Genomic DNA, 27,429 nt, shown 5'->3' with positions numbered 1-27,429 from the left:
CCAGCTACTAAAATCTGTGAAATGTGACTATTTTCACACTTTGATTCCAGTTCTGATGTCCAAAACCCATCAGGGCCAGGCCGGAGGGACATGAATTAGATGTGTGGCATCACTATTTTTGTGATGACTATGTGATATCAGTGGCCCAAAGTCAATTAACCCCATGAAAAACACCAATTACTTATTACTCAGTCGTTAAAAATTGACTGTGAGCTTTGATACCCAGAACCCTTTTGGGCCAGGCCACAGGGACCTCAATTAGATGTGCGGCATCACTAGCTGCATTGTGAGATCAGTGATCCAAAGTCATTCAACTCCTTAAATAACGCCCTTCGGTGCCCACTTTGATGCCCATTTTTGTGCCAGTTTTATAATTTTTGTAGCTGTTTTTAGGCGTATTCACCCCAGAGCTCCTTGTTGCATTGTATTTTATTATTGTGATTTTCTTATTTTTGTTGTTATACTGGTAAAAAAAAAAAAAAAAACAGAAAAAGAAAATTGTGAAATAAAAAATCAACTTCCACATCGTCAATAACTAACAGTATAAATCAGTGTAACATCAATCAGTAATTTGTATACATCAGTATATATACATATATATAATCAGTATGCATTAGTCTATATACTAATAGCAGTATAAATCAGTATACATTGGTATATAGCAGTATATACAGTATATCAGTATGCATTAGTATATAGCAGGATAAATCAGTGTCTATTAGAATATGTAGCAGTATACATTGGTATATAGCAATACACATAGTATTCATATCACTAAATAACAGTATATATGAGTATACATCACCCAGTGTGTATATTACCCCCACACCCATCTGTGCCCCCACCTCTTCCCGGTAGGGTGGTCCCCCCTGGGCCGCACGCTCCTGCGCCGCCCCTGCCCCCGTACACACCACAGGAGCGGTACGATCTGCCATTACTGCCCTGTGCAGTGACCCGACGTCCCGTCAGTCCACCCCGCCCCCTACAGTAGTGGCTATGCCCGGTTTCCATGGTTACCGGCAAGTTGTTGTCCCTGGGAGGCCCGGGAGTCGGATGAGTGACCGGCTGGGTTATGTATGAGAAGGAAGAGGTAACCGGGGACTGCGTCCATATGAACGGTAGGACCGGCAGTGGAGAGAACTGAAGCAAAGCGTCCATAGCAACGGCCCATAGTTACTTTAGCCTCGTGTGTGTTAGGATGAAAGTTTTATAAGTGATGTGCGAGCTCAGTTACAGCAGCAATCAGTCCTGTGTGAGGGTCCTATGCTCCAAGCTGGGGCTGATGTATACAGGTGCTGGGGCAGGTGTATATACAGGGGCTGGGGCTGATATATACAGGAGCTGGGGCTGATATATACAGGTGCTGGGGCTGATATATACAGGTGCTGGGGCTGATATATACAGGTGCTGGGGCTGATATATACAGGTGCTGGGGCTGATATATACAGGTGCTGGGGGCTGGTGTATATACAGGTGCTGGGGGCTGGTGTATATACAGGGGCTGGTGTATATACAGGGGCTGGGGTTGACGTATATACAGGTGCTGGGGCAGGTGTATATACAGGGGCTGGGGCTGATATATACAGGAGCTGGGGCTGATATATACAGGTGCTGGGGCTGATATATACAGGTGCTGGGGGCTGGTGTATATACAGGTGCTGGGGGCTGGTGTATATACAGGGGCTGGGGCTAATATATACAGGTGCTGGTGCATATACAGGGGCTGGGGCTGGTATATATACAGGTGCTGGGGGCTGGTGTATATACAGGGGCTGATGTATATACAGGTGCTGGGGCTGATGTATATACAGGTGCTGGGGCTGATGTATATACAGGTGCTGGGACTGATGTATATACAGGTGCTGGGGGCTGGTGTATATACAGGTGCTGGGGGATGATGTATATACAGGTGCTGGGGGATGATGTATATACAGGTGCTGGGGCTGATATATACAGTTGCTGGGGCTGGTGTATATACAGGTGCTGGGGCTAATATATACAGGTGCTGGGGCTGATGTATATACAGGTGCTGGGGCTGATGTATATACAGGTGCTGGGGCTGATGTATATACAGGTGCTGGGGGGCTGGTGTATGTACAGGTGCTGGGGCTGATGTATATACAGGTGCTGTGGCTGATGTATATACAGGTGCTGGGGCTGATGTATATACAGGTGCTGGGGCTGGTGTATATACAGGTGCTGGGGCTAATATATACAGGTGCTGGGGCTGATGTATATACAGGTGCTGGGGCTGATGTATATACAGGTGCTGGGGGCTGGTGTATATACAGGGGCTGGGGCTGATGTATATACAAGGGCTGGGGCAGATGTACAGTATACACAAGTAATGAGGATGATCTATATGGAGATGCGGAGGCTGATGTTTATGTAGGTGCTGGGGCTGATGCATATGGAGGTGCTGGGGATGATGTGATGCTGCTCTCCTCTCACAGCACTGTCGTGCCACTATATTATGAATGACATCCCAGAGCAGAGCGTATGAGCCAACATCAGCAGCAACAGAAATGAGAAATAAGAAAAAGGAAAACATTTTATTCAGCTTTTCATCCACTATCTCAGGAGTTAGACAGATTACAATGTAAAATGTGATGAAAGATCCTCTTTAAGTGGATAAATCACCCAAGACTGGCTTTTAAACAGTTCACAGGAATGACCACTAGCCCCAAAAATGGTGCAGAGAGACAGTATTGGAATGAGGCATATAATGTAAAAAGTTATGTCATGTTCGAATTTTGTTTCTGGGGTAAGTCTTCCAGATATACCCAACTCCTTCTATAATTCAGCACTGTCGATAGTACAGTAGTCGCAGGGCATCCTAATTTATCTTTGTTTTTACTATAGAGCCCAAATAAATACGTATGATCAAAATTCTGCGGCCTTAGGTAACTAAGATGGCTGTCTACAACTTTATGATGTGAAAAAAGTGATTGTAGTAAACCAGCATGCTACTAGAATCAGTGGCAGATACAAACACAAGTGTGTCTCTGTGTGGCTGCACAGGTTGCATCACTGGTATGTCCGCCCCTGACTACAATGGTGACATATATTGATGTGCAGCAGCGGTTCATCCACACCTAGGATTTCTCTTGGAAAGTTGCCTGTATAGTTTTAGTACTGTGTGCTGGGAAGGACTGTGGGAGTTTTACAATTATTTTGCTCTTTCATTAGAGGATTACTGCCCTTACTGGTGTATGGGGCCCGGACAGCAGAATCTGTCCCTCTTTCTTCTTCTGCTCACTGGGCTCCAGGGGAAGGATTAGGCCACTGCAGCCCGAGGCTTCCTGCATGGCTATAGTTGACAGCTGCAAGCCAATCACATGCCGGCAGGTGACGTTGGCACGTACGCTGCCGGCGTAAGACATCACTGCCATGTGCCGGCACGTCAGCTCCTCAAATAGATGAGGAAGAGGACTACGCTGGACCACAGCCAGGTAAGAAGAAACTTTTTTTTTAACTTTTTTGAAAGCTGCAATATAGGGACAGGGTGGGAGGACATATGGGGGCATGATGGAGACACATAGGGGCAGGATGAAGACACATGGGGCCAGGAGGGAGAACATATGGAGTCAGGATGGAGACAAATGGTGTCAGCATGGAAGAAGACATGGACGCAGGATGGAGACACATGGGGCCAGCATGGGAGATCATATGGGGGCAGGTTGGAGATTCATGGAACCAGGATGAGAGGACATATTTTGGCAGGATGGGAGGACATATGGGGCAGGATGGAGACACATGGTGCCAGGATGGGAGATCATATGGGGGTAGGATGGCGACACATGGGTCCAGAAGGGGAGGACTTATGTGGCCAGGATAGCAGGATATATAGGGATAGGATGGAGATATATGTGGCCAGGATTTGAGGAAATATGGGGCTAGGATGGGAGATCATATGGGGGTAGGATGGGAACATATATGAGGCTAGGATGGGTGATCATATGGGGAATGATGGAGACATATGGGGCCAGGATGGGAGATCATATGGGGGCAGGATGAAGACATATCGGGCCAGGATAGGAGAACATATGGAGCCAGGAATGAGAGACATGGGGGCCAGGAATGAGACACATTGGGACCAGGAAGGGAACATTATTACAGGATGAGGTCAGGGTGTGGGACATTATTACTGTTTAGGCTAATTAAGGGATATTATTACTGCTGTGATGTATTTTATTTTTGAGGATAGTGTTTTCAGTGAGGGGGAGGTTGGGTTACTATGGGTTACTAGGGCAGCACTATGTCGCTTTTTTTCTTCATCTGGTGCAGAGGAGAAGTTGGGGAAAAATTGGGGAATGTGCTCTGAAATCAGTGCTCCAGATAACTGTGTGTTTTTTTCTGCAGAGACAAGTCCTGGCTGGAAGAAGTGATGGCAGTCTGCTGTTATGATTGAGTCACCGTAGGAGGCAAAAACAGAAATGCTAGCTAAGTCCAGAAAACCAGAGAAGTTGGCAGCTATCGGATTGCAGACCCCTGAACCTATCAACACAACTAGCAGTAGCCGTGGGGGGTTCCTACGATGCCCTAGACCCCTCGATCACAGCCGGAGAATTAAATAGGCCTAAAGAAAAAAGGGGAAATCTAAACTGCCCCAGAGCAGACCCCAAAGCAATAGGCAGCCCCCAACATATAATGACTGTGAAGCAAGATGAAAATACTAACACAGACAGAAAGATAGACTGAGCAAAGACGGGGCCCCAGCTAACTAGATAGAAAATGACAGGAAGGCTGCTGTCTGCAATCCGTGAAAAACCCTATGAAAATAAGAGCCAACAGACTGACAGTGAAAAAGGCCCTGAAGACGCTAGGCTTCAGAAAAGCTATGTCAGTACTCAGGAATATTCTGAAGACAGAGCTACAGGCAAAAGGAGATTCAGCTCACCCCAGCAGGGGTCAGAATACAAAAAAGCAAGGAAAACAAAAAAACAAAACAAAAATGCTAACAGGCAAAACAGAAAACTTAGCTTTAGAGGAGCAGGAATCAGACTGGTGTCCTAGAAGTCCACAAAGAAATCACCCGCAGGGCAGAAGGTTGTCGGCAGCCTTATATCCAGTCCGTGAATCCACTCAGCCAGTCATCCTTATTAGGCTCAGGTGCCTGATAATCAGGCTCACTACCTTCCTTCACCAGAATAGGGAGTTCACCAGACCTCAGTGACGAAGGGGAAAATGAACTCACAACAGTACCTCCCCCTTGAGGAGGGGTCACCGAACCCTCAATCACGCCACCTGGGCGATCAGGGTGAGCCCGATGAAATGCACGCACCAATCTTTTGGCATGAATATCAGAGGCAGAGACCCAGGAATTATCCTCCTGACCATAACCCTTCCACTTAACCAAATACTGAAGTCTCCGTCTAGCCAGACAGGAATCCAGTATTTTCTCTACCTCATATTCCATGTTACCTTCAACCAATACAGGGTCTGGAGGTGCCACCCCAGGAACAACTGGTTCAACAAACCTCTTCAACAAGGACTTATGGAACACATTATGGATTTTAAATCTGACAGGAAGAGCCAAACGAAAAGAGACCGGATTAATAATCTCCAAAATCTTGTAAGGTCCAATAAATCTAGGCTTAAACTTAGGAGAAGCCACCTTCATAGCAATATTTTTTGATGATAACCATACCATATCACCAATCTTAAACTGGGGACCAATGGTCCTATGTCGATTGGAAAACCGCTGGGCCTTTTCCTGGGAGAGAGATAACTTATCCACCACTTGGTCCCAGATCTGGTGCATTCTCTCCACCACAGTGTCAACACCTGGGCAGGCAGAAGGCTCCACCTGCCCTGAAGAAAATCGAGGATGAAACCCAGTTACAAAAAAAAGGTGACATCAAAGTGGCAGAACTAGCTCTATTATTTAAAGCAAATTCGGCCAAGGGCAAAAATGAAACCCAATCATCCTGATCAGCGGAAATAAAACATCTCAAATACGACTCCAAGGTCTGGTTTGTTCTCTCTGTCTGCGCATTGGTCTGAGGGTGAAAAGCAGAGGAGAAGGACAACTGAATTCCCAGCTTGGAACAGAAAGTCCTCCAAAATCTAGACACAAACTGAACTCCTCTGTCAGATACAATGTTCTCAGGAATCCCTTGTAAGCGAACCACCTGTTGCAAAAACAGGGGCACCAACTCAGAGGAAGATGGCAACTTAGGGAGTGGTACAAGATAAACCATTTTAGAGAATCTATCACAAATCACCCAAATAACAGTCATTCTTTGAGAGACCGGCATATCAGAGATGAAATCCATTGAAATATGGGTCCATGGCCTCCTGGGGACCGGCAAAGGCATCAACAACCCACTAGAGCGAGAACAAGATTTAGACCGGGAGCAAGTCCCACAGGACTGCACAAAATTCCTGACATCATGAGACAAGGTGGGCCACCAAAAAGAGCGACTCACCAGATCTCTAGTACCAAAAATACCTGGATGACCAGCCAATGCAGAGCAATGAACTTCAGACATCACTCTCTTCTTCCACTGGTCAGGAACATACAACTTTCCACTGGGACAACGCTCAGGTTTGTCCTCCTGGAACTCTTGCAGAGCATGTCTCAAATCGGGCGAGATGGCAGAAAGAACAACCCCTTCGCCTAAGATGGTAGCAGGCTTGGTCACCACAGGAGAATCAGCAAAGAAACTCCTAGAGAGGGCGTCTGCCTTGACATTCTTAGTTCCAGGAAGAAAAGAGACCACAAAATCAAAACGTGTAAAAAACAAGGCCCACCTACCCTGTCTAGGGTTCAAGCGTTTAGCCAACTCTAGGTAAATCAAATTCTTGTGGTCAGTGAGGACCACAACTTGATGTTTAGCTCCCTCCAACCAATGTCTCCACTCCTCAAATGCCCATTTCATGGCTAACAGTTCCCGATTCCCCACATCATAGTTACGTTCAGATGGAGAGAACTTTCGGGAAAAGAAAGCACAGGGATTCATTTTAGATGTTACAGGATCCTTTTGGGACAAAACAGCTCCTGCACCAATCTCAGAAGCATCCACCTCTACCTGGAACGGGAGTGAGACATCAGGTTGCCGCAAAACCGGGGCGGAGGTAAATCTTCGCTTCAGCTCCTGAAAGGAAGCAACAGCCTCAGGAGACCAATTCAACACATCGGCACCCTTCTTAGTCAGATCAGTCAATGGCTTGGCAATACTAGAAAATTTTGCTATAAATTTCCGATAAAAATTAGCAAAACCCAAAAACTTCTGGAGGGCCTTCAAAGAAGTGGGCTGAACCCAATCATAAATGGCCTGTACCTTGGCCGGGTCAATTTCAATAGTTGACGGAGACAAAATAAATCCCAAAAATGAAATCCTCTGTACTCCAAAAAGGCATTTCGATCCTTTGACATACAGGGAATTCTCCCTCAAGATCCGGAACACAGTCCGAATATGTTCCACATGAGAATCCCAATCCTTGGAGAAGATCAAAATATCATCCAGATAGATAATCAAAAATTTATCGACAAAGTCTCGGAAAATATCGTTCATGAAGCACTGGAAGACAGAAGGGGCATTAGTGAGCCCAAAAGGCATCACCAGGTACTCAAAATGTCCCTCCGGAGTATTAAATGCCATCTTCCATTCATCCCCCTGCTTAATGCGGATAAGATTATACGCCCCCCTGAGGTCAAGCTTGGTAAACCAGCAAGCACCTCTAACTCTAGAGAATAGATCCGAAATCAGGGGTAACGGATACTGATATTTAATAGTAATTTTATTGAGGGCACGATAATCAATACAAGGCCTTAAAGAACCATCCTTTTTGGCCACAAAAAAAAAAACGGCACCTAAGGGTGAAGAGGATGGTCTAATATGACCCTTCTCCAACACCTCCTTAATATAGGACCGCATAGCCTCGTGCTCGGGTACAGATAAATTGAAGAGCCGACCCTTGGGAAATTTACACCCTGGGCTTAGTTCAATTGCACAGTCATAACTCCTATGAGGAGGCAAGGACGCAGACTCATTCTCACTAAATACATCATAAAAGTCCGCCAAATAGTCAGGAACATCATGCGACTGAGGAGAGGTGGAAAAAAACGAAGCCTCACTAAAGGCACACCGACAACCCCAACTCACCACAGACACAGATTTCCAATCCAAAACTGGATTATGAATTTGCAACCAGGGAAACCCCAGAACAACGGCATCATGCAGACCATGCAATACCAAAAATCTGCAATTTTCAAAGGAATAGCATCAATCCCCCTCAAAGGGATAGGCGTCTGCAGAGGTGTCATCGGAAATCCACAACGTTTAGCAAAATCCAAGTCCATTAGGTTTAGCGCTGCTCCCGAATCCACAAAAGCCTTGGCGGAAAATGTGGACAGGGAGCAGATCAGAGTAATTGCCAGAAGAAACTTAGGTTGAACACCACCAACAGAAAACGTGTGTGCAAAGCGTTTAACTCGTTTAGGACAAACAGAAATAATATGCGAGGCATCTCCACAGAAAAAACACAGCTTATTACGCCTTCTGAACTCCTGACGTTGCGCCTTAGACAAAACTCTATCACATTGCATAGGTTCAGACGTCTGTTCAACCGGTGGCAACACCTCTCGTGCAATCCTGCGTTCACGTAAACGCCGATCAACCTGAATGGCTAATGACATAGAATCGTCCAGACCAGAGGGAACAGGAAATCCCACCATAGTATCTTTTACGGCTTCTGACAAACCCTTCCGAAAGAGAGCAGCCAAGGCATTATCATTCCAGTGTGAGAATCATGTGGGAATAGTGGATGAGGGCAGGTATATCTCGCCCAGATTCCTTTCCTATGTGGCCTAGTCTGGTCAGTATCACACCTGCTTGCTAATGAATAATGGGAGGTGGATATAAAAGGAGGCAAGGTGGGTGTGTGAGTGTCTCAGCCTGGGAACACAGAGAGCCTGTCTGTGTGAGAGACACACACGTGAGTGAAAGCAGTGCCCACTGCAACTGTGGTTTGGCTGGACGGGAGAAGCCCGCCAGTTGGTAGTTAGGTTGTACTTTGTTTAGTTAGTGCCGGACAGGCAAGGATTTGTTTTATGTTTTATTTCTTTTATGCATTGCTTTCACCATTAATAAACCTGACCCAGAGTCAGTTATACCCGAATCCCAGCTCTGCGCCTGAGTGTTATGCTGAACGCACGTGAACTTTGACCCCAGCAAAGGCGATCCCGGAGTGTTTTATCACATTGTGGTGGAGAACGCGGGCATCACGTTGCAAGCATGAGCATCGAGGACGTGGTGAAAGCGCTGGTACAGTCCACCGCTGTCCAGCAAGAAGCTAATCGGGTGATGATGGCCCAGCTGAAGGAGTTGGTGGACATGACAGCTACCGATCGTTCGCTTCTCCAGCAGGTGGCGCAGCGCCTGGCAAGCCTACATGAGGTTAACCTGGAAGCCGAGTCGAGAGTGATTCACGTGAGTCGGTACTGGCTGAAGATGACGACCGAAGATGACGTCGAGGCATACCTGACCACGTTTGAACGGACGGCGGTACGAGAAAAATGGCCGAAGGCACGGTGGGCCGGCCTGATTGCCCCGTTTCTTTCCGGTGAGGCCCAAAAGGCTTATTATGACTTAGAGCCTGAAGCCGCGCAGGACTTTGACAAATTGAAAGCCGAGATCTTGGCCCGGCTGGGAGTGACGACCGCTGTCCGTGCACAGAGGGTGCATCAATGGACTTATCAGCCGGATAAACCACCGCGGTCACAGATGTTCGACCTGGTCCACGTGACGAAGAAGTGGCTACAACCCGAGGTGCTGACAGCGCCAGAGATAATCCAGAGAGTCGTCATGGACAAGTACCTGAGAGCTCTACCGCCAGCCCTGAGGAAGTGGGTAAGCCATGGAAATCCTACGACGGCAGATCAACTGGTGGATCTGGTTGAACGTTACTCCGTGGCAGAAGGACTTCGAGACGACGCTACCCCACCTCGTTCTTCATCATCTCCACGTGGAACCGGTAAGACTGTTCCAGGGAGTAGGGGAGATGGAAAAATCCCTAAGACAGTGGGGGAGGAAAACGGGACTGCCCGCACTGCGAGGCCGAGAGTAACGAACTATGGTCTAAGCAAGGGGCCCGTTAGGTGTTTCCGCTGCCAAGAGATGGGACATATTGCTGCGAACTGTCCGGTCACTACTGAACCCATGCAGTGCGACGTCACAGACTCTAAAAACCGCATGTCTATGGTTGCACGGGTAGTGAGTGTGAATGCCGGTCAAAAGGATGTGGAAAAACACTTGTGTGGTTTAACTGTTGATGGCAAAAATGTGGTGGCATTGTTAGACTCGGGAAGTGTGGTGACTCTGGTGAAGGCCAGTCTGGTGTCAGCCCCGACTGGACCATCAGACAAATTTTCTGTAACATGTATGCATGGAGACACCAGTTCGTACCTCACCACGGTCATATGCATTACTACTTCCTATGGGTCTGTGCAACATAAAGTGGGACTCGTCCCGGCGTTATTGCATGATGTTATCCTGGGCCGGGATTTTCCCCACTTCTGGCAATTGTGGGAGAATCAGTTGATGCCTTCGGGTAATAGGGTACATGATTCTTCTCCCAGGGCGCGTGTGGGTCCCGAACCCCTGGAAGAGGTCTCCCCGGAAGACTCTGGAGAAGAGTCTGCGGGAAATGACCTGCCGTTCCCGTTTTCAGTCATGGCGGGTGATACGGAGGAGACCGGGGAAGAGGAGGAGGCCAACAGCCGTCCACCTCCCCGTTTGCCGGATTTAGAAGTTCAGAAAGATGACTTCCAAAGCGAGCAAATAAAGGATCCTACCCTTTCTCAGGCTAGGACAAATGTAAAAATGATAAATGGGGTACCCGTAGAACCTGGCTCTAGGCTGGCATATCCTTACATGGTTCTGGAGAATGATTTACTCTATCAGATAGAGAAAAAGGGGGAAGATACGGTGCAACTATTAGTCGTGCCAAAACCCTACCGGCGGCAGGTGCTGGACCTGGCCCACGGACATGTGATGGGAGGTCACCTGGGAGTCCAGAAAACCACCGAAAGCATATTACACTGTTTTGTTTGGCCAGGTGTAAGGTACTCCTGGGGTGGACCCACTAGACCGTGGCAACGAACCTCCCGAGGGCGAGCTGACCAGGTGGACCACCCCCTATACAGGGCTTGTATGGGGCAGGCCCACGGGGAACTATCACCACGGTAGCCGGTACCCGGGAAGGTCAGAGCGGACAGACAGGTAGATCCGAAGAGCTGGCACTGGACAGACGACACGGCTCGGAGACACAGGAGAGACGGCACGTCTTGGCGAGACAGGAGGGATGGCAAGGCTTGAAGACACAGGAGGGAAACGGACGAGAACCGAAACCACAGAACCTAGGAGAGGAAGCACAAGAGGAACTAGGTAAATGCACGGGAAAAGGCAGGGGAGCGCTAGGAGAGCGGCCAGAGTCACTAGCAAGTACTAATGATAGTCAGGCATCGCCTCCAGAAGGAGGCGGCCTGATATAGGGAGAGCGAAGGCCTTCCAGGTCATGACCTCCAGCTGGAGGAGGAGACGCGCGTCCTCAGGTGGGGGAGAGCGCGCGCCCGGCCATAGCGAGGAGACGCACCCGCCGAGAAGGAGGAGCGGGAGCGCGCACCAGGGGGCTGGACAGAGGCAATCGTGGGCCGTGGACGGGGGGCCGGGAGAGACCGCGCCGAGGCCCGCAGCGGCCGGTGCGGCAGAGAGGTGACCCCCGGAGAGCGGGTGAGCCGGGGCCGGAGGGAGGTAAGAGAGGAGGTCCGCGGCAGCCGCCGCGTGACAGTACCCCCCCCCTTACGCGCCCCCCCCCGCAGACCGGACAAAAATTTAGCCAGGATTCGAGGAGCTTGGATATTCTCCTGGGGCTCCCAGGATCTCTCCTCAGGACCAAAGCCCTTCCAATCAACCAAAAAAAAGGTTTTCCCTTTTTGCTTTCTCATGGCCAAAATATCTCTCACCTCAAATACATCGTCTGCGGCGGCAGGCGGAGGTGAGTGAGGAGCTTCAGAAAGGAAACGATTGAAAATAACTGGCTTAAGCAAAGACACATGGAAAGCATTAGGGATGCGGAGAGAGGCGGGAAGACGCAATTTATAGGAGACATCATTAATACGGGACAAGACCTCAAAAGGTCCAATATAGCGGGGACCCAGTTTGTGGGATGGGACTTTGAGGCGAATAAACTTGGAGGCTAGCCAAACTTTATCACCTGGGTGATATGGTGGGACATCCAGGCGCCTCTTGTCCGCGAATCCTTTTACCCTGTTACGCACCAACTCGAGAGCGGTCTTGGTCTCCTGCCAGATCCTGGAGAATTCGCCGGACAGAAGATCAGCCGCCGGTACACCCGAGGCGGGGGGAACTGGTAGAGGTACACCAGGATGTAGACCGTAGACGACAAAAAACGGGGATTTGCCAGAAGATTCACTGATGTGGTTATTATAGGAAAACTCAGCCCACGGGAGTAATTCAGACCAGTCGTTCTGGTGGATATTAGAAAAGTGCCGGAGGTAGTTCACCAAACTCTGATTCGTCCGTTCTGCCTGACCGTTGGACTGTGGATGATAAGATGAGGAGAAGTCAAGGGTGACATCCATCGATTTGCATAGAGCTCTCCAGAAGCGAGAGGTGAATTGGACTCCTCTGTCCGAGACAATATGTTGGGGCAGTCCATGGAGACGAAAGATGTGCTGGACGAAAATCTTCGCCAAGGCGGAAGCCGATGGCAAGCCAGGCAAAGGGATGAAGTGGGCCATTTTAGAGAATCTATCCACTACCACTAAGACGACAGTACACTTGGCAGAGGAGGGTAGGTCCGTAATAAAGTCCATGGCAATGTGTTGCCAAGGCGACGAGGGTACTGGAAGTGGATGTAGAAGACCAGAAGGCAACTGCCGAGGCACCTTGATTTTGGCACACGAGAGACAGGAGGCGACGAAATCCCGGACATCTTGGGAAAGGGTCGGCCACCAGTAATAGCGGGACACCAGAAGAAGTGTCTTTTTATGGCCGAGATGACCCGCCAGTTTAGAAGCATGGCCCCAGTGGAGGATTCGTCTTCGGTCCCTCTCAGAAACAAAAGTCTTACCAGGTGGGGTAGCGAGGAGAGAAAGCGGTGCCACGGTGATGAACCTGGATGGATCCAAAATATGTGCAGGTTCTTCCTCGACATCCGTGGAAAGAGAGGACCTGGACAAGGCGTCGGCTTTGAGGTTCTTGTTGCCTGGACGAAAATGCAGGTCAAAATCGAATCGGCCAAAGAACAGAGACCACCTGGCCTGCCGAGGGTTGAGTCTTTGTGCAGACCGCAGGTACGCCAGATTCTTATGGTCTGTGTAGATTGTGAAGGGATGTGCGGCACCCTCCAACAAGTACCTCCACTCTTCTAGGGCTAACTTGATGGCAAGCAGTTCTCGGTCTCCGATGGAATAATTCCGCTCTGGGGTGGAGAAAGATTTTGAAAAGAAACCGCACGTAACGAGCCTGCCGGAGGAGGACCTCTGAGACAAAACAGCTCCGGCTCCCGTTGCGGATGCATCTACCTCAAGGACGAATGGTTTGTTGACCTCAGGGCGATGGAGTACGGGGGCCGTGGCAAAGGCACGTTTCAGAGATAGAAAGGCTTCTTCTGCTTCAGGGGTCCAGACGTGTGGGTTGGCTCCCTTACGGATCAAAGATGAGATAGCGCCAGTCAAAGAGGAGAAATGGGAGATGAACTGCCGGTAGTAGTTTGCGAAGCCGAGAAAGCGCTGAATGGCTTTCACCCCTTGAGGACGTGGCCAGTTAAGCACGGCCGAGACCTTCTCAGGATCCATACGCAGACCAGAGTCGGAGATAATATAGCCCAGAAATGGAAGAGAGGACTGCTCAAAGGCACACTTCTCCAACTTGGCGTACAGACGATTCTCCCTCAAACGGAGCAGCACGCGCCGGACATCTCTTCTATGAGTGGACAGATCAGGAGAAAAGACCAGGATATCGTCGAGGTACACAACCACGCAGGAATACAGAAGGTCTCGGAAGACGTCGTTCACAAATTCCTGAAAGACTGCGGGAGCGTTGCATAACCCAAAGGGCATGACGAGATACTCATAGTGTCCATCTCTGGTGTTGAAGGCGGTCTTCCACTCATCTCCAGAGCGAATACGGATGAGATTATAGGCTCCACGGAGATCCAATTTAGAAAAGATTCGTGCCCCACGTAGCCGGTCGAACAACTCGGGGATGAGAGGTAGCGGATATCTATTCTTAACGGTAATCTCGTTGAGACCACGATAGTCAATACAGGGGCGCAGGGACCCGTCTTTTTTCTTGACAAAAAAGAAGCCAGCTCCAGCAGGGGAAGAAGACTTTCGGATGAAGCCCCTAGCCAAATTCTCCTGTACATATTCGGTCATGGCCTGGGACTCGAGTGGACTCAACGGATAGATCCGCCCTCGGGGCGGAGTCGAGCCAGGAACAAGCTCGATGGGACAATCATATTGCCGGTGTGGAGGAAGGACCTCTGCTTCCTTTTTATCGAAGACGTCCGCGAAGGCCCAGTAAGCCGAAGGCAACTCCGCAGGGCCCGAGACAGGAGACGAGCATTTGAGGGGACGTACTGGGCGGAGACATCTGGTTTGGCAGAAACGGCCCCAGCGAAGGATGTCTCCGGACCGCCAATCCAGAACAGGTTCATGCATCCGCAACCACGGAAGACCCAGAAGCACGGTGTGGGACAAAGACGGCAGCACGAAGAAGGTTATCTTTTCACGGTGCAAGACCCCGATCTGTAACTCCAGCTCTTCAGTGACCAGAGTAACGGCTTCGCGCAAGGGAGCACCGTCGACAGAGGCTAACTGCCGGGGAACCTCCAAGGACCTGACAGGTATCCCTAATCTCTTCACCGCCTCGAGTTGGATGAAGTTTCCCGCAGCCCCCGAATCAATATAGGCTAACTCCGAAAAACGTTTGGAGCCCAGGAAAAACACAACAGAAAGGGTCAAGGGTAGAGAGGTGTCAGTGACACCTAGGGAGGCCTCTCTTACCTGTCCTAGGCGGAGGAGTTTCCCGGCCTCACAGGACAGGAACGCAGGAGATGGGAGGCGCTGCCACAATAGAGACAAAGGCCATGAGCGAGTCTGTCCTGGCGGCGAAGCTCCGCGGGCCTTAGTCGGTCCACTTGCATGGGTTCGGGAGCTGCGGCTGCGGCGGAGGACCGTGAGCGTGGTGGGCTGTGTGTAGGAGGAGAAAAACGATTGGGCCTTCTCTCCCTGGCGATCTCGCGGGAACGCTCCCGGAAACGCAGATCAACTCGTGTTGCCAGCGAGATGAGGTCCTCCAAAGTCGAGGGTGTATCCCGGCCTGCCAGCTCGTCCTTGATTCGGGACGATAAGCCTCGCCAAAAAGCCCCAACCAGGGCCTCATTGTTCCACCCCAGCTCCGAGGATAACGTACGGAACTGGATGGCGTACTGTCCTACCGAGAGGGTACCCTGGCGAAGGCAGAACAAAGACTCGGTAGCAGAGACCAGGCGACCGGGCTCATCGAAGACCTTACGAAAGGTCTCCAAGAAAGTCGCGAGCTGGGAGACTATCGGGTCATCGCGTTCCCATAAGGGATTCACCCAGGCCAGTGCCTCACCCTCAAAGTGGGAAATCATAAAGGCCACTTTGGCCCGGTCGGAGGGATACTGTAGGGGAGCCAACTCGAAATGCAACTGGCACTGGTTGATGAACCCCCGACAGAGTTTGGGATCTCCGCTATAACGTGGGGGTTTGGCCAACCGGGGAGAGGAGTGTGGAACTGCCACAGGTGCCGGAACTGCGGCTGCCGCCTGTAGGGCTAGTAAGCGGTTATCTACAGAGGCAATGTAGTTCAAAATATGGGCCTGGGTGTCGCGCTGCTGGGCCAGTTCCTGCTGCAGGCCGGAGATCTGGGAGGCAATTCCCGGATCGGAGGTCTGCAAAGAGGAAAGTCGGGAATCCATCGATTTGAGGAACGACATGATCCTCGCCTGGTTCTCACGAAGGAACAAAAGTTCCTTTTGGGTCGGGGTCGAGGTACCAGCGGGATCCATGGCCTGACTATACTGTAAGGTACTCCTGGGGCGGACCCACTAGACCATGGCAACGAACCTCCCGAGGGCGAGCTGACCAGGTGGACCACCCCCTATACAGGGAGTGTATGGGACAGGCCCACGGGGAACTATCACCACGGTAGCCGGTACCCGGGAAGGTCAGAGCGGACAGACAGGTAGATCCGAAGAGCTGGCACTGGACAGACGACACGGCTCGGAGACACAGGAGAGACGGCACGTCTTGGCGAGACAGGAGGGATGGCAAGGCTTGAAGACACAGGAGGGAAACGGACGAGAACCGAAACCACAGAACCTAGGAGAGGAAGCACAAGAGGAACTAGGTAAATGCACGGGAAAAGGCAGGGGAGCGCTAGGAGAGCGGCCAGAGTCACTAGCAAGTACTAATGATAGTCAGGCATCGCCTCCAGAAGGAGGCGGCCTGATATAGGGAGAGCGAAGGCCTTCCAGGTCATGACCTCCAGCTGGAGGAGGAGACGCGCGTCCTCAGGTGGGGGAGAGCGCGCGCCCGGCCATAGCGAGGAGACGCACCCGCCGAGGAGGAGCGGGAGCGCGCACCAGGGGGCTGGACAGAGGCAATCGTGGGCCGTGGACGGGGGGCCGGGAGAGACCGCGCCGAGGCCCGCAGCGGCCGGTGCGGCAGAGAGGTGACCCCCGGAGAGCGGGTGAGCCGGGGCCGGAGGGAGGTAAGAGAGGAGGTCCGCGGCAGCCGCCGCGTGACACCAGGCATGCATCACGATATTCGAGTATATTGTGAGTCTTGTCCTGACTGCCAAGCCTCTGCACCTAAGCCCCGGTTCTGTAACCCTTTGGTACCCCTACCTATTATTGAAGTCCCGTTTGAGAGGATTGGGATGGATTTAGTTGGGCCCCTTCCACGGTCTGCACGTGGACACCAACATATCCTGGTCATCTTGGATTATGCCACTCGTTACCCGGAGGCCATCCCTTTGCGTAACACGGCCACCAAGACGATTGCCAAGGAACTGGTGCATGTGTTTAGTCGGGTCGGTATACCAAAACAGATACTCACTGACCAGGGGACCCCCTTTATGTCCAGGGTAATGAAGGAGCTCTGCCGATTGTTACAAATCAAACCGTTACGCACATCCGTGTATCACCCTCAAACAGACGGGTTGGTCGAACGGTTCAATAAAACTCTGAAGCAGATGCTGAGAAAGGTGATAGACAAGGATGGGAAGAACTGGGACTATTTACTTCCGTATTTGCTTTTTGCCATCAGGGAAGTACCCAAGTCTTCCACAGGATTCTCGCCTTTCGAGTTATTGTACGCCCGACGTCCTCGCGGACTGTTAGACATTGCAAAAGAAACCTGGGAGGGTCAGGTCACTCCGTTTAAAACAGTGATAGATCACGTCACACAAATGCAGGACCGTATTGCGGCTGTTATGCCTATCGTCAAAGAACACATGATACAGGCTCAAGGAGCCCAAAAAAGAATCTATGATAGGGGCGCCAAGATCCGTACGTTTGCACCCGGAGATAGGGTGTTAATCCTGGTCCCCACGGTGGGCAGTAAGTTCCTGGCAAAGTGGCAGGGCCCCTTTGAGATTAAGGAAAGAGTTGGTGAAGTAAACTACAAAGTATACCAGGCAGGTAAACGAAAACCTGAACAGATTTATCATGTAAATCTGATAAAACCCTGGAAAGATCGGTCTGCCTTGTCAGCGGAGCTGGCCCGTCCCGTCTGCTCGCATACCGTACCAGAGGTACGGGTTGCAGAGACTCTCTCGGAGCGGCAAAAGACTGAAGTCAGGCAGTTTCTACTTCACAACCAAAAGTTTTTCTCAGAAAAACCCGGGCAGACTATGCTAATGAAACATGACATCGTAACGGAACCTGGTGTCACAGTTCACGTAAAGCCCTACCGAATCCCGGAAGCGCGCCGTGAAGCCGTTTCCCGAGAAGTGAAGGCAATGTTAGAGTTAGGAGTCATTGAGGAATCGCACAGTGCGTGGTCCAGCCCGATTGTGCTAATTCCTAAACCGGACGGCACCATCCGGTTCTGCAATGACTTCAGGAAACTGAATGCGGTCTCAAAATTTGATGCCTACCCCATGCCCCGGGTCGACGAGTTAATAGATCGGTTAGGAAAAGCCCGGTATATTACGACCCTAGACCTAACAAAGGGGTATTGGCAGATCCCTCTGGCGGAGGCTGCCAGAGAAAAGATGGCATTTGCTACGCCGGAAGGTTTATTTCAGTATGTGTATATGCCGTTTGGACTGCACTGGGCACCGGCGACCTTCCAAAGACTGATGGATCGAGTCTTCAGGCCACATAGGCGGTATGCTTCGGCCTATTTGGATGACATTGTCATTTACAGCTTGGACTGGGAGACTCATCTCCAGAAAGTACAAGCTGTGATTGACGACCTGTGGGAGGCAGGTCTAACCGCGAACCCCAAGAAATGTCACATCGGGCTAGAAGAAGCCCGGTATTTGGGGTATGTAATTGGGAGGGGTGTTGTTAAACCCCAGGTTGATAAGATTCAGGCGGTTCAGGACTGGCCACAACCTGTCAACAAGAAGCAGGTGCAAGCCTTCCTGGGGATCGCCGGCTATTCATACCGGTTCATACCCAATTTTGCAGCCATCGCTACCCCCCTGACGGATCTTACAAAAGGGAAAGACTCCGTCATGATTAAATGGAGTTTAGCGGCTGAAGAAGCCTTCCATAGCCTAAAACGGGCACTTTGCTCTCAGCCCGTACTGGTGACTCCGGACTTCCGCAGCGAGTTTGTGGTACAAACGGATGCCTCTGATACTGGTATCGGGGCCGTACTCTCACAAGTGAGGGACGGAGTGGAACACCCAGTCCTCTATCTCAGCAGGAAGCTGAATAAACACGAGCAAAGGTATGCCGTCGTAGAAAAAGAGTGCCTCGCCATTAAGTGGGCTCTAGAGGCCCTCAAATATTACCTGGTGGGCCGAAAGTTCAGGCTAATCACTGACCATGCCCCTCTCAAGTGGATGCACTTGAACAAGGAACGGAATAGCCGCGTGACCCGGTGGTTCCTTGCCCTCCAGGCCTACACTTTTACGGTGGAGCACCGCCCAGGGGTACAGATGGGGAATGCAGATGCCCTGTCCCGAGTGCACTGTTTGGCGGGTGTCTTTGCTCGACCAGAGTGGTCTGAGCAGAGGGGGGGGATATGTGAGAATCATGTGGGAATAGTGGATGAGGGCAGGTATATCTCGCCCAGATTCCTTTCCTATGTGGCCTAGTCTGGTCAGTATCACACCTGCTTGCTAATGAATAATGGGAGGTGGATATAAAAGGAGGCAAGGTGGTTGTGTGAGTGTCTCAGCCTGGGAACACAGAGAGCCTGTCTGTGTGAGAGACACACACGTGAGTGAAAGCAGTGCCCACTGCAACTGTGGTTTGGCTGGACGGGAGAAGCCCGCCAGTTGGTAGTTAGGTTGTACTTTGTTTAGTTAGTGCCGGACAGGCAAGGATTTGTTTTATGTTTTATTTCTTTTATGCATTGCTTTCACCATTAATAAACCTGACCCAGAGTCAGTTATACCCGAATCCCAGCTCTGCGCCTGAGTGTTATGCTGAACGCACGTGACCTTTGACCCCAGCAAAGGCGATCCCGGAGTGTTTTATCACACCAGGTAGTAAGGACCGCCCACTTTCGGAATTTTTGACAGTACAACTCTGCAGAATCTCGACCCTGGTTCAATGCCAACAGGGTCTTTTCAGTCTGATCAATAGCATTAGGTTCGTCATACAACAACCCCAAAGCTTGAAAGAATGTGTTCACATTAGTCAGAATAGGATCATCTGGTTTCAAAGAAAACGCCCAATCCTGGGGATCGCCACGCAGCAAAGCGATGACAATTTTAGCCTGCTGCGCGGAGCTCCCTGACGAGTTAGGTTTCAAGGCAAAAAATAATTTACAATTATTTTTGAAACTCAAAAATTTAGATCGATCCCCAAAAAATACATCAGGTGTAGGGAACTTTGGTTCAACAGCATGCGAACGAGCAAGGTAGGCGGAAATACCCCGCACTTCCGCAGCGAGCTGCTCCACACGATCAGACAATTGCTCTATCTCCATTGAGAGAGAAAAAAAAAATTCCCCCTACGGCCTCAGAGATATAGAGGAAAGAATATACACACACCTTTTTTTTTTTTTTTTAACACAATTCTTTCCTGCTATTGAGTACCCTAGGATCTGCGGTATGGCGGGTGATTCTGTTATGATTGAGTCACTGTAGGAGGCAAAAACAGAAATGCTAGCTAAGTCCAGAACAGAGAAGTTGGCAGCTATCGGATTGCAGACCCCTGAACCTATCAACACAACTAGCAGTAGCCGTGAGGGGTTCCTACGATGCCCTAGACCCCTCGATCACAGCTGGAGAATTAAATAGGCCTAAAGAAAGAAAGGGGAAATCTAAACTGCCCCAGAGCAGACCCCAAAGCAATAGGCAGCCCCCAACATATAATGACGGTGAAGCAAGATGAAAATACTAACACAGACAGAAAGATAGACTGAGCAAAGACGGGGCCCCAGCTAACTAGATAGAAAAGGACAGGAAGGCTGCTGTCTGCAATCCGTGAAAAACCCTATGAAAATAAGAGCCAACAGACTGACAGTGAAAAAGGTCCTGAAGACGCTAGGCTTCAAAAAAGCTATGTCAGTACTCAGGAATATTCTGAAGACAGTGCTACAGGCAAAAGGAGATTCAGCTCACCCCAGCAGGGAATGGCAGAATACAAAAAAGCAAGGAAAACAAAAAAACAAAACAAAAATGCTAACAGGCAAAACAGAAAACTTAGCTTTAGAGGAGCAGGAATCAGACTGGTGTCCTAGAAGTCCACAAAGAAATCACCCGCAGGGCAGAAGGGCATCGGCAGCCTTATATCCAGTCCGTGACTCCACTCAGCCAGTCATCCTCATTAGGCTCAGGTGCCTGATAATCAGGCTCACTACCTTCCTTCACCAGAATAGGGAGTTCACCAGACCTCAGTGACGAAGGGGAAAATGAACTCACAACAGTCTGCACTGGAAGAAGAAAAGCGAAGATGAAAGGCTTCAACTAGAGACATCACTGCTGAGTCTGTGCATTACCTGTACACTTACACTATACACTATATACAGAGCTCCTGTGTATAATGTTACTAGTAATCTCTGCATTACCTGTACACTGACACTATATACAGAGCTCCTGTATATAATGTCACTGATAATCTTTTTACTACCTGTATGCTGACACTATATGCAGAGCTCCTGTGTATAATGTCACTGGTGAGTCCCTGTATTACCTGTACACAGACACTATACAGAGCTCCTGTGTATGTCACTGATGAGTCCCTGTATTACCTGTACTTTACACTATATAATCTATACTATGTACAGAGCTCCTATCTATAAGGTCACTGATGATCACTGTATTACCTGTACATTATATATAGAGCTCCTGTGTATAACGTCACTGGCAAGTCCCTGCTTTACCTGTACACTTAAACTATACACTGTATACTATGCACAGAGCTATGTGTAATGGCACTTATGGTAATATTAGTATTGTGATTTTTTTAGTAATGATCAGTATTGTAGTAGTCGGTCAGTATATGGTGGTAATATGTGGTCTGGTTATGGTGTGGTGGTATTTGTCTCTTCTATGTGGTATTATTTGGTCACTCAGTGGTGGTACTGGCATTGTTCGGTCACTATGTGGTGGTAATATGTGGTCCCGTCATAGTGTGATGGCATTTGTCTCTTGTATGTGGCCTTATGTATGTGACACATTCCCTTAAAGAAAAATAAATATATGCCTAACAAGAGTTTTGAGTATTTTAAGAAATTTTGAATAGGTTAGGGTAGACTAGAGTCTACCTTGTCGTGGTGGGGGCTGAAAAATCTTTTTGGCAAAACAAAAGCTGATGGCTATATATGAGATATGGTGTTCGATGGGAACTGTTAATGTGTGATTGGTGAAGATGTAGTACAGAAGTTTTTCGAAGATTGGGCGATGGAACTGTGGAAGGTTTGAGGGGTAGAGGCGGAGCTGGGGCGGAATCTCCAGGGGACCCGAACATATTGCCAGTATGAAGCCCTGAAATTCCTGTTGGTAACCCTGATAACATCTGTTTATTTTACAGCCTAATGCCTTACACAATGAAAGTGGAGACCCAAGTGTGTAGTGAATCAGAGGATGATTCTGGGGAGGATGAAGAAGATGAGGAAGAGTCAGAAACAGAAAGTCTGAGCCAAACAATCCCAGAAGACAAGGAAACCGAAATTAAGACTGTAGACCCTGACCAAACAAATCCATTAGAAGAAAGGGAAAATGAGGACGACTGGGACCATGCACTTGAAAAGCCAAAGACAGATTTCACATCGGACTCTGCAGACCAGTCTAAAAAGAAAAAGAAGAAAAAACGCAGGTGTTTAGCAGAACTTGGACTCTGCACTATGTACATGTACTTAGGGCTACAGTCACACATCAATGTGAGGGTCTCCATCTGAGAAACGGACTGACTTTTTCTCCAGTGTCATCCTACTTTCTTATTATTTGCATCATCTTTTTTCTCATCCCTCTTTTTTTCATTAAAGCAAGAGGTTTGTCAGAGCTTTTTTTTATCCATTGACTTTTAACAATGGAATAGTTTAAAATGGATGAAACTTGGATGGCAACTAAAGTACACTGTGTGATCCTAGCTTCATCCGGACAGCACTAGGACTCGTCACATGGTTGCGTGAATGTAGCCATACTTTCCGATAAGAACAAATATAGGCACTTGTGACATCTTTATGAGAAACGGCTATTGCTATGTCACCTGTAACAGCATAGCAGATATTAATGCACTTATTAGTTGGCGTGCCTTTACATCACATTAGAGCTCAATAGTGAGGCTGGATAACCTGTTGGATTTAGGATTTATTTTTCATTAGATATTTGTCAGTTATTTTGTTATTTAAGGGGGTTTGATCCAGCCAGCTTCAGTGCCCCGGCACTCCTCGGATGTTGTAGAGGCATAGCTGCCGGCCGAGTCATCAGTCATTATGGCCGCACCAACCACCCCCAGGCAATCAGTAAGCCGGGAGTCTGAGGAGCGCTGCGTTGCTGAACAAAAACCTGGAGAAAACCCCTTTAAAGCATTATAAAGACAAGTAAAAAGATAGTGATATGTAGGTGGTAAGAACCCATCCAGTTATTAGAACCAATTAATGCTTTGTTGTTTTTTTTAATTTTAGGATAATTGGTATCAATTTAACAAACTGCAAGTATGAGAGTGGTAAGTGGATTAAATGCAATCACATACAATAGTATAATAATAATTTGGCTCTTTTGCATTGATAGACCCATAATGATCTGATCAGATCAGATGACTTACACACTGTGGATTTATCATTTAACCATTTCCCCGTATGTAACCATTGTACAGGGACAGATCTACTAAGAGAGTATAACAAACAATACAGCAGACTCAGCGGAGGAAATTGTGCTTTCAAAAATTGCATATTTTTCTTCAATGAGTCCCTGGTAATTTACATAATAGTCTTATCAGCTATATAATAACAAAACTTTATCAGTAAAACTTTTAAGGAGACATTTAAAATCAAGCTGCAAAGATACAACATCTGCAAGGAGTTTGTATGTTCTCCCCGTGTTTGCGTGGGTTTCCTCCGGGCACTCCGGTTTCCTCCCACATTCTAAAGACATACTGATAGGGAATTTAGATTGTGAGCCCCATCGGGGACAGTGATGATATTTGCAAATTGTAAAGCGCTGTGGAATATGTTAGCGCTATATAAAAATAAAGATTATTATTATTATTATTATTATTATTATTATACAAAAGACCACAATCTGATTCTTGGGAAAGGTATACAATACTGATTATAGGGAATCTGTTATCAAGGTTTTACTAGCTCATTGGAAAGCAGCACAATGTAGAGAAAGAGACCCTGAGTCCAGCGATGTATGACTTACCGTATTTTTCGGATTATAAGACGCACTTTTTCCCCCCAAATTTTGGGGGAAAATGGGGGTACGTCTTATAATGCGAATATACCTTACCGGCCGCAGTGAAGTAGGATCCCAGGGTCACAGCTGGAGGAGGCAAGAGTGGAGCGTTGCTGCAGGCCACAGGCTGGGATGAGGGGGTATTCTGATGTGTGGTGGTGCGGGGGCTCCGCTGTCATTTTGTGAAAACCTGGAGCCCCACCACTACCATGGTTTTTTATGCGGTGGGCTCTGGGAAAATGGCTGCCAGGGGCGGCGCATGCGCAGATGGAGATTTCGGCATCAAGATCTCGGGAGATGAGATCTCAGTGCCATGAGGGGAGTGCACCTCACATGCCCCGCTCATTAGCAACCTTCATGTGTACATTACAGACACCAGGTACCGTGAGAGGGACAGGAAAGGCTCTAGGTTTTTTATTCTACATATGAATGCAGTTTTTGTAACTTTATAGATGGACATTCTGTATGTGAATCTAACCTCAGCCAAACCCGGACAATTACCGTAATTTACGTGTTTGGGGGTGTCCCAACTCTACACTGACTGCAGATGTCAAGAGGAAGTACCATCAGGCATGTTGCATCCGATCCACTCGGCATCACTCGGCATTCACTGATGAGATGTCGGTTCTACGGGACATACGCTGCAATGTGCTGGCAATTACATGGATGATTTTCTGTAATCAATGTTCCCCATGTTAAAACGTCTTCTAGGTGCATGGTTACATATGCGTTTTGTCATATAAAAGCTCTGGCTCCGTTCCCACTGGCTTCCATTTTTGCCAGGGTTATGATGTGGATATGTTAGATTCCTTATGATATGATTTCCCACCATTGACTTTGCAGGTTGATTTCCATAATAAACATGATATGGGAGGGGTAGAGAGATGTTCTGCAACCACAACATTTGCTTGCGTTTCAGTGCATCGTGCTGCACGTGTTAGTGAGCTCAAGGAAGTCGGGGACGAAGAGGAATGGACCGTTTACTGGACAGACTGCTCCGTCTCATTAGAGCGCGTAATGGACATGAAGAGATTCCAGGCAAGTTCTTAAGCAAATAGGTTTCCATATAGAAATATACAGATTTTTCTTCATTATCACTGACTACATATTTTTTTTTACAGAAAATCAACCACTTCCCAGGAATGAGTGAGATATGCAGGAAGGACTTGTTGGCAAGAAACATGAATCGTCTGCTAAAGCTTTTTCCAAAAGAGTATAACATCTTTCCACGAACATGGTGCCTTCCTGCTGAGTGAGTACAAGATTTTGACTTAATAGTTATAAGTAGGTATGAGCGGACCCATGGGGGTTGTGAAAGGAAGCAAAACGAGGATAAGAGCAGGACATTTGCCCTGCAAACAAATGTGGACAATGACTTAAAATAACAGAATAAAAAAAATGATAATCTTGAACCAGGAGGCGGACCGCCAAGTGGAGGTGGAGGTGGACGTGGTAGTGGCAATTTATTTGGATGTACTCTGAAAACAGCATTGTTGGGGGTACTCTGAAAACAGCATGTGGGGGTACTCTGAAAACAGCATGTGGGGGTACTCTGAAAACAACATGTGGGGGTACTCTGAAAACAGCATGTGGGGGTACTATGAAAACAGCATGTGGGGGTACTCTGAAAACAGCATGTGGGGGTACTCTGAAAACAACATGTGGGGGTACTCTGAAAACAGCATGTGGGGGTACTATGAAAACAGCATGTGGGGGTACTCTGAAAACAGCATGTGGGGGTACTCTGAAAACAGCATGTGGGGGTACTCTGAAAACAGCACGTGGGGGTACTCTGAAAACAGCCTCTGTGGGGATACTCTGAAAACAGCCTCTGTGGGGATACTCTGAAAACAGCCTCTGTGGGGATACTCTGAAAACAGCATGTGGGGGTACTCTGAAAACAGCATGTGGGGGTACTCTGAAAACAACATGTGGGGGTACTCTGAAAACAGCATGTGGGGGTACTATGAAAACAGCATGTGGGGGTACTCTGAAAACAGCATGTGGGGGTACTCTGAAAACAGCACGTGGGGGTACTCTGAAAACAGCCTCTGTGGGGATACTCTGAAAACAGCCTCTGTGGGGATACTCTGAAAACAGCATGTGGGGGTACTATGAAAACAGCATGTGGGGGTACTATGAAAACAGCATGTGGGGGTACTCTGAAAACAGCATGTGGGGGTACTCTTCATGCAGGCAGTGTAATAATCTGTTGGCCACTCTCTCTGTATATAGGCTGGGTAATACTCTGCACTTATTTGGGGTGCAAAGAATGAGGAGAGCATCAAATAGGGGACGTGGCCGTGTTGCTCGTGGCAGTGGTGTAGCTGCTGCAAGGAGAGGACGTGGTCATTCTGTGCCTACTACTCGCCCAAATGAAACACCTTTCTCTGGTGCACGCAAGCACCTTATGACATAAATTGAATATCTCCCATGGGTACCCCTGACCTTTCCCCTCCTTTGGGGCATATATGACCTCCGATCACTAAGGGACTTATGAAATATATTTATAATATTATCTATCTCTGAGCCTTTGCTAGAGAACTTATACTTTCTCGTATAACCACCCACTGGCATGATTGAATATATTGCTTGGTTTCTTTTTTGTTATAACATACTCCATGTATTGACGATTCATGCCAGCTTTGAGTTAAAAACTTAAAACAGACTGAACAATGTTTACTGAATGTTGTTATTATTTTTATTTTTTTGAATTATGTTGATTGCATTATCTGTAATGTCACTCATATGAGTAAAAAGACACATATATCCTATATATTTCCTTCTTAGCACATTGATTGTATTTTTTTTTACATATAGAAATCCTTGGAAAAAGGCTGCAATCCCGAAACACTGGCTATAAATTTCTCTATGCCTATATGTCGGCTGTGAATTAAAATTTCATTATATTCATCGACTTATGAAGTGTCATGTTTTGAGTGCCAAAGGTTACCTGTGAAAATGTCTTGGATATATTCATGCTGAAACAATATGCTGTATGTTCAAGCTCCCAGGTGACTTAAAAGAATGGGTGGCGGATAGGGATGAGCAAACCCCAACTGGAAACTTCGGGGTTGTACCAAATACTGGACTCGTACTTTTTACTGTAGGTCCGGTTTCATGTTCGGGTTCGCCACTCTAATAAAGTTTGTTGAAAGGCTGCAGCACAGCTAAACAACAAGCTTTTAGACTGTGGCCATGTCCAGAGCCATCAAAGCCATGACAAATATTGGCATGGTTGTGATTGGCTGGCGCAGCACATGACGCGGCCTGTATAAAGGCCAAATGATAATAAAAATAATAATAATAATTTTATTTCTATAGCGCCAACATATTC

The 27,429-nt window shown here is 48.3% G+C and overlaps 1 protein-coding gene across 1 annotated transcript in view; it reads left to right on the top strand.

The window, feature by feature from the left end:
* Positions 1-1,017: 1,017 nt before the first annotated feature.
* Positions 1,018-27,429, top strand: part of TTLL13 (tubulin tyrosine ligase like 13) — an 85,684-nt gene continuing 59,272 nt past the window's right edge. Inside the window, exons 1-5 of the mRNA XM_073568646.1 lie at positions 1,018-1,118; positions 22,225-22,509; positions 23,321-23,361; positions 25,012-25,130; positions 25,214-25,344. Coding sequence (XP_073424747.1) covers positions 22,229-22,509; positions 23,321-23,361; positions 25,012-25,130; positions 25,214-25,344 — 572 coding nt within the window. The 5' untranslated portion in view covers positions 1,018-1,118; positions 22,225-22,228. The remainder of the gene's footprint in view (positions 1,119-22,224; positions 22,510-23,320; positions 23,362-25,011; positions 25,131-25,213; positions 25,345-27,429) is intronic.

This window comes from Dendrobates tinctorius, unplaced genomic scaffold (genome assembly GCF_039654945.1).
Source record: "Dendrobates tinctorius isolate UK_male_01 unplaced genomic scaffold, ASM3965494v1 ptg000022l, whole genome shotgun sequence".
NCBI classification, from domain to species: Eukaryota; Metazoa; Chordata; class Amphibia; order Anura; family Dendrobatidae; genus Dendrobates; species Dendrobates tinctorius.
This window is presented reverse-complemented; position numbering and strand designations above follow the sequence as displayed.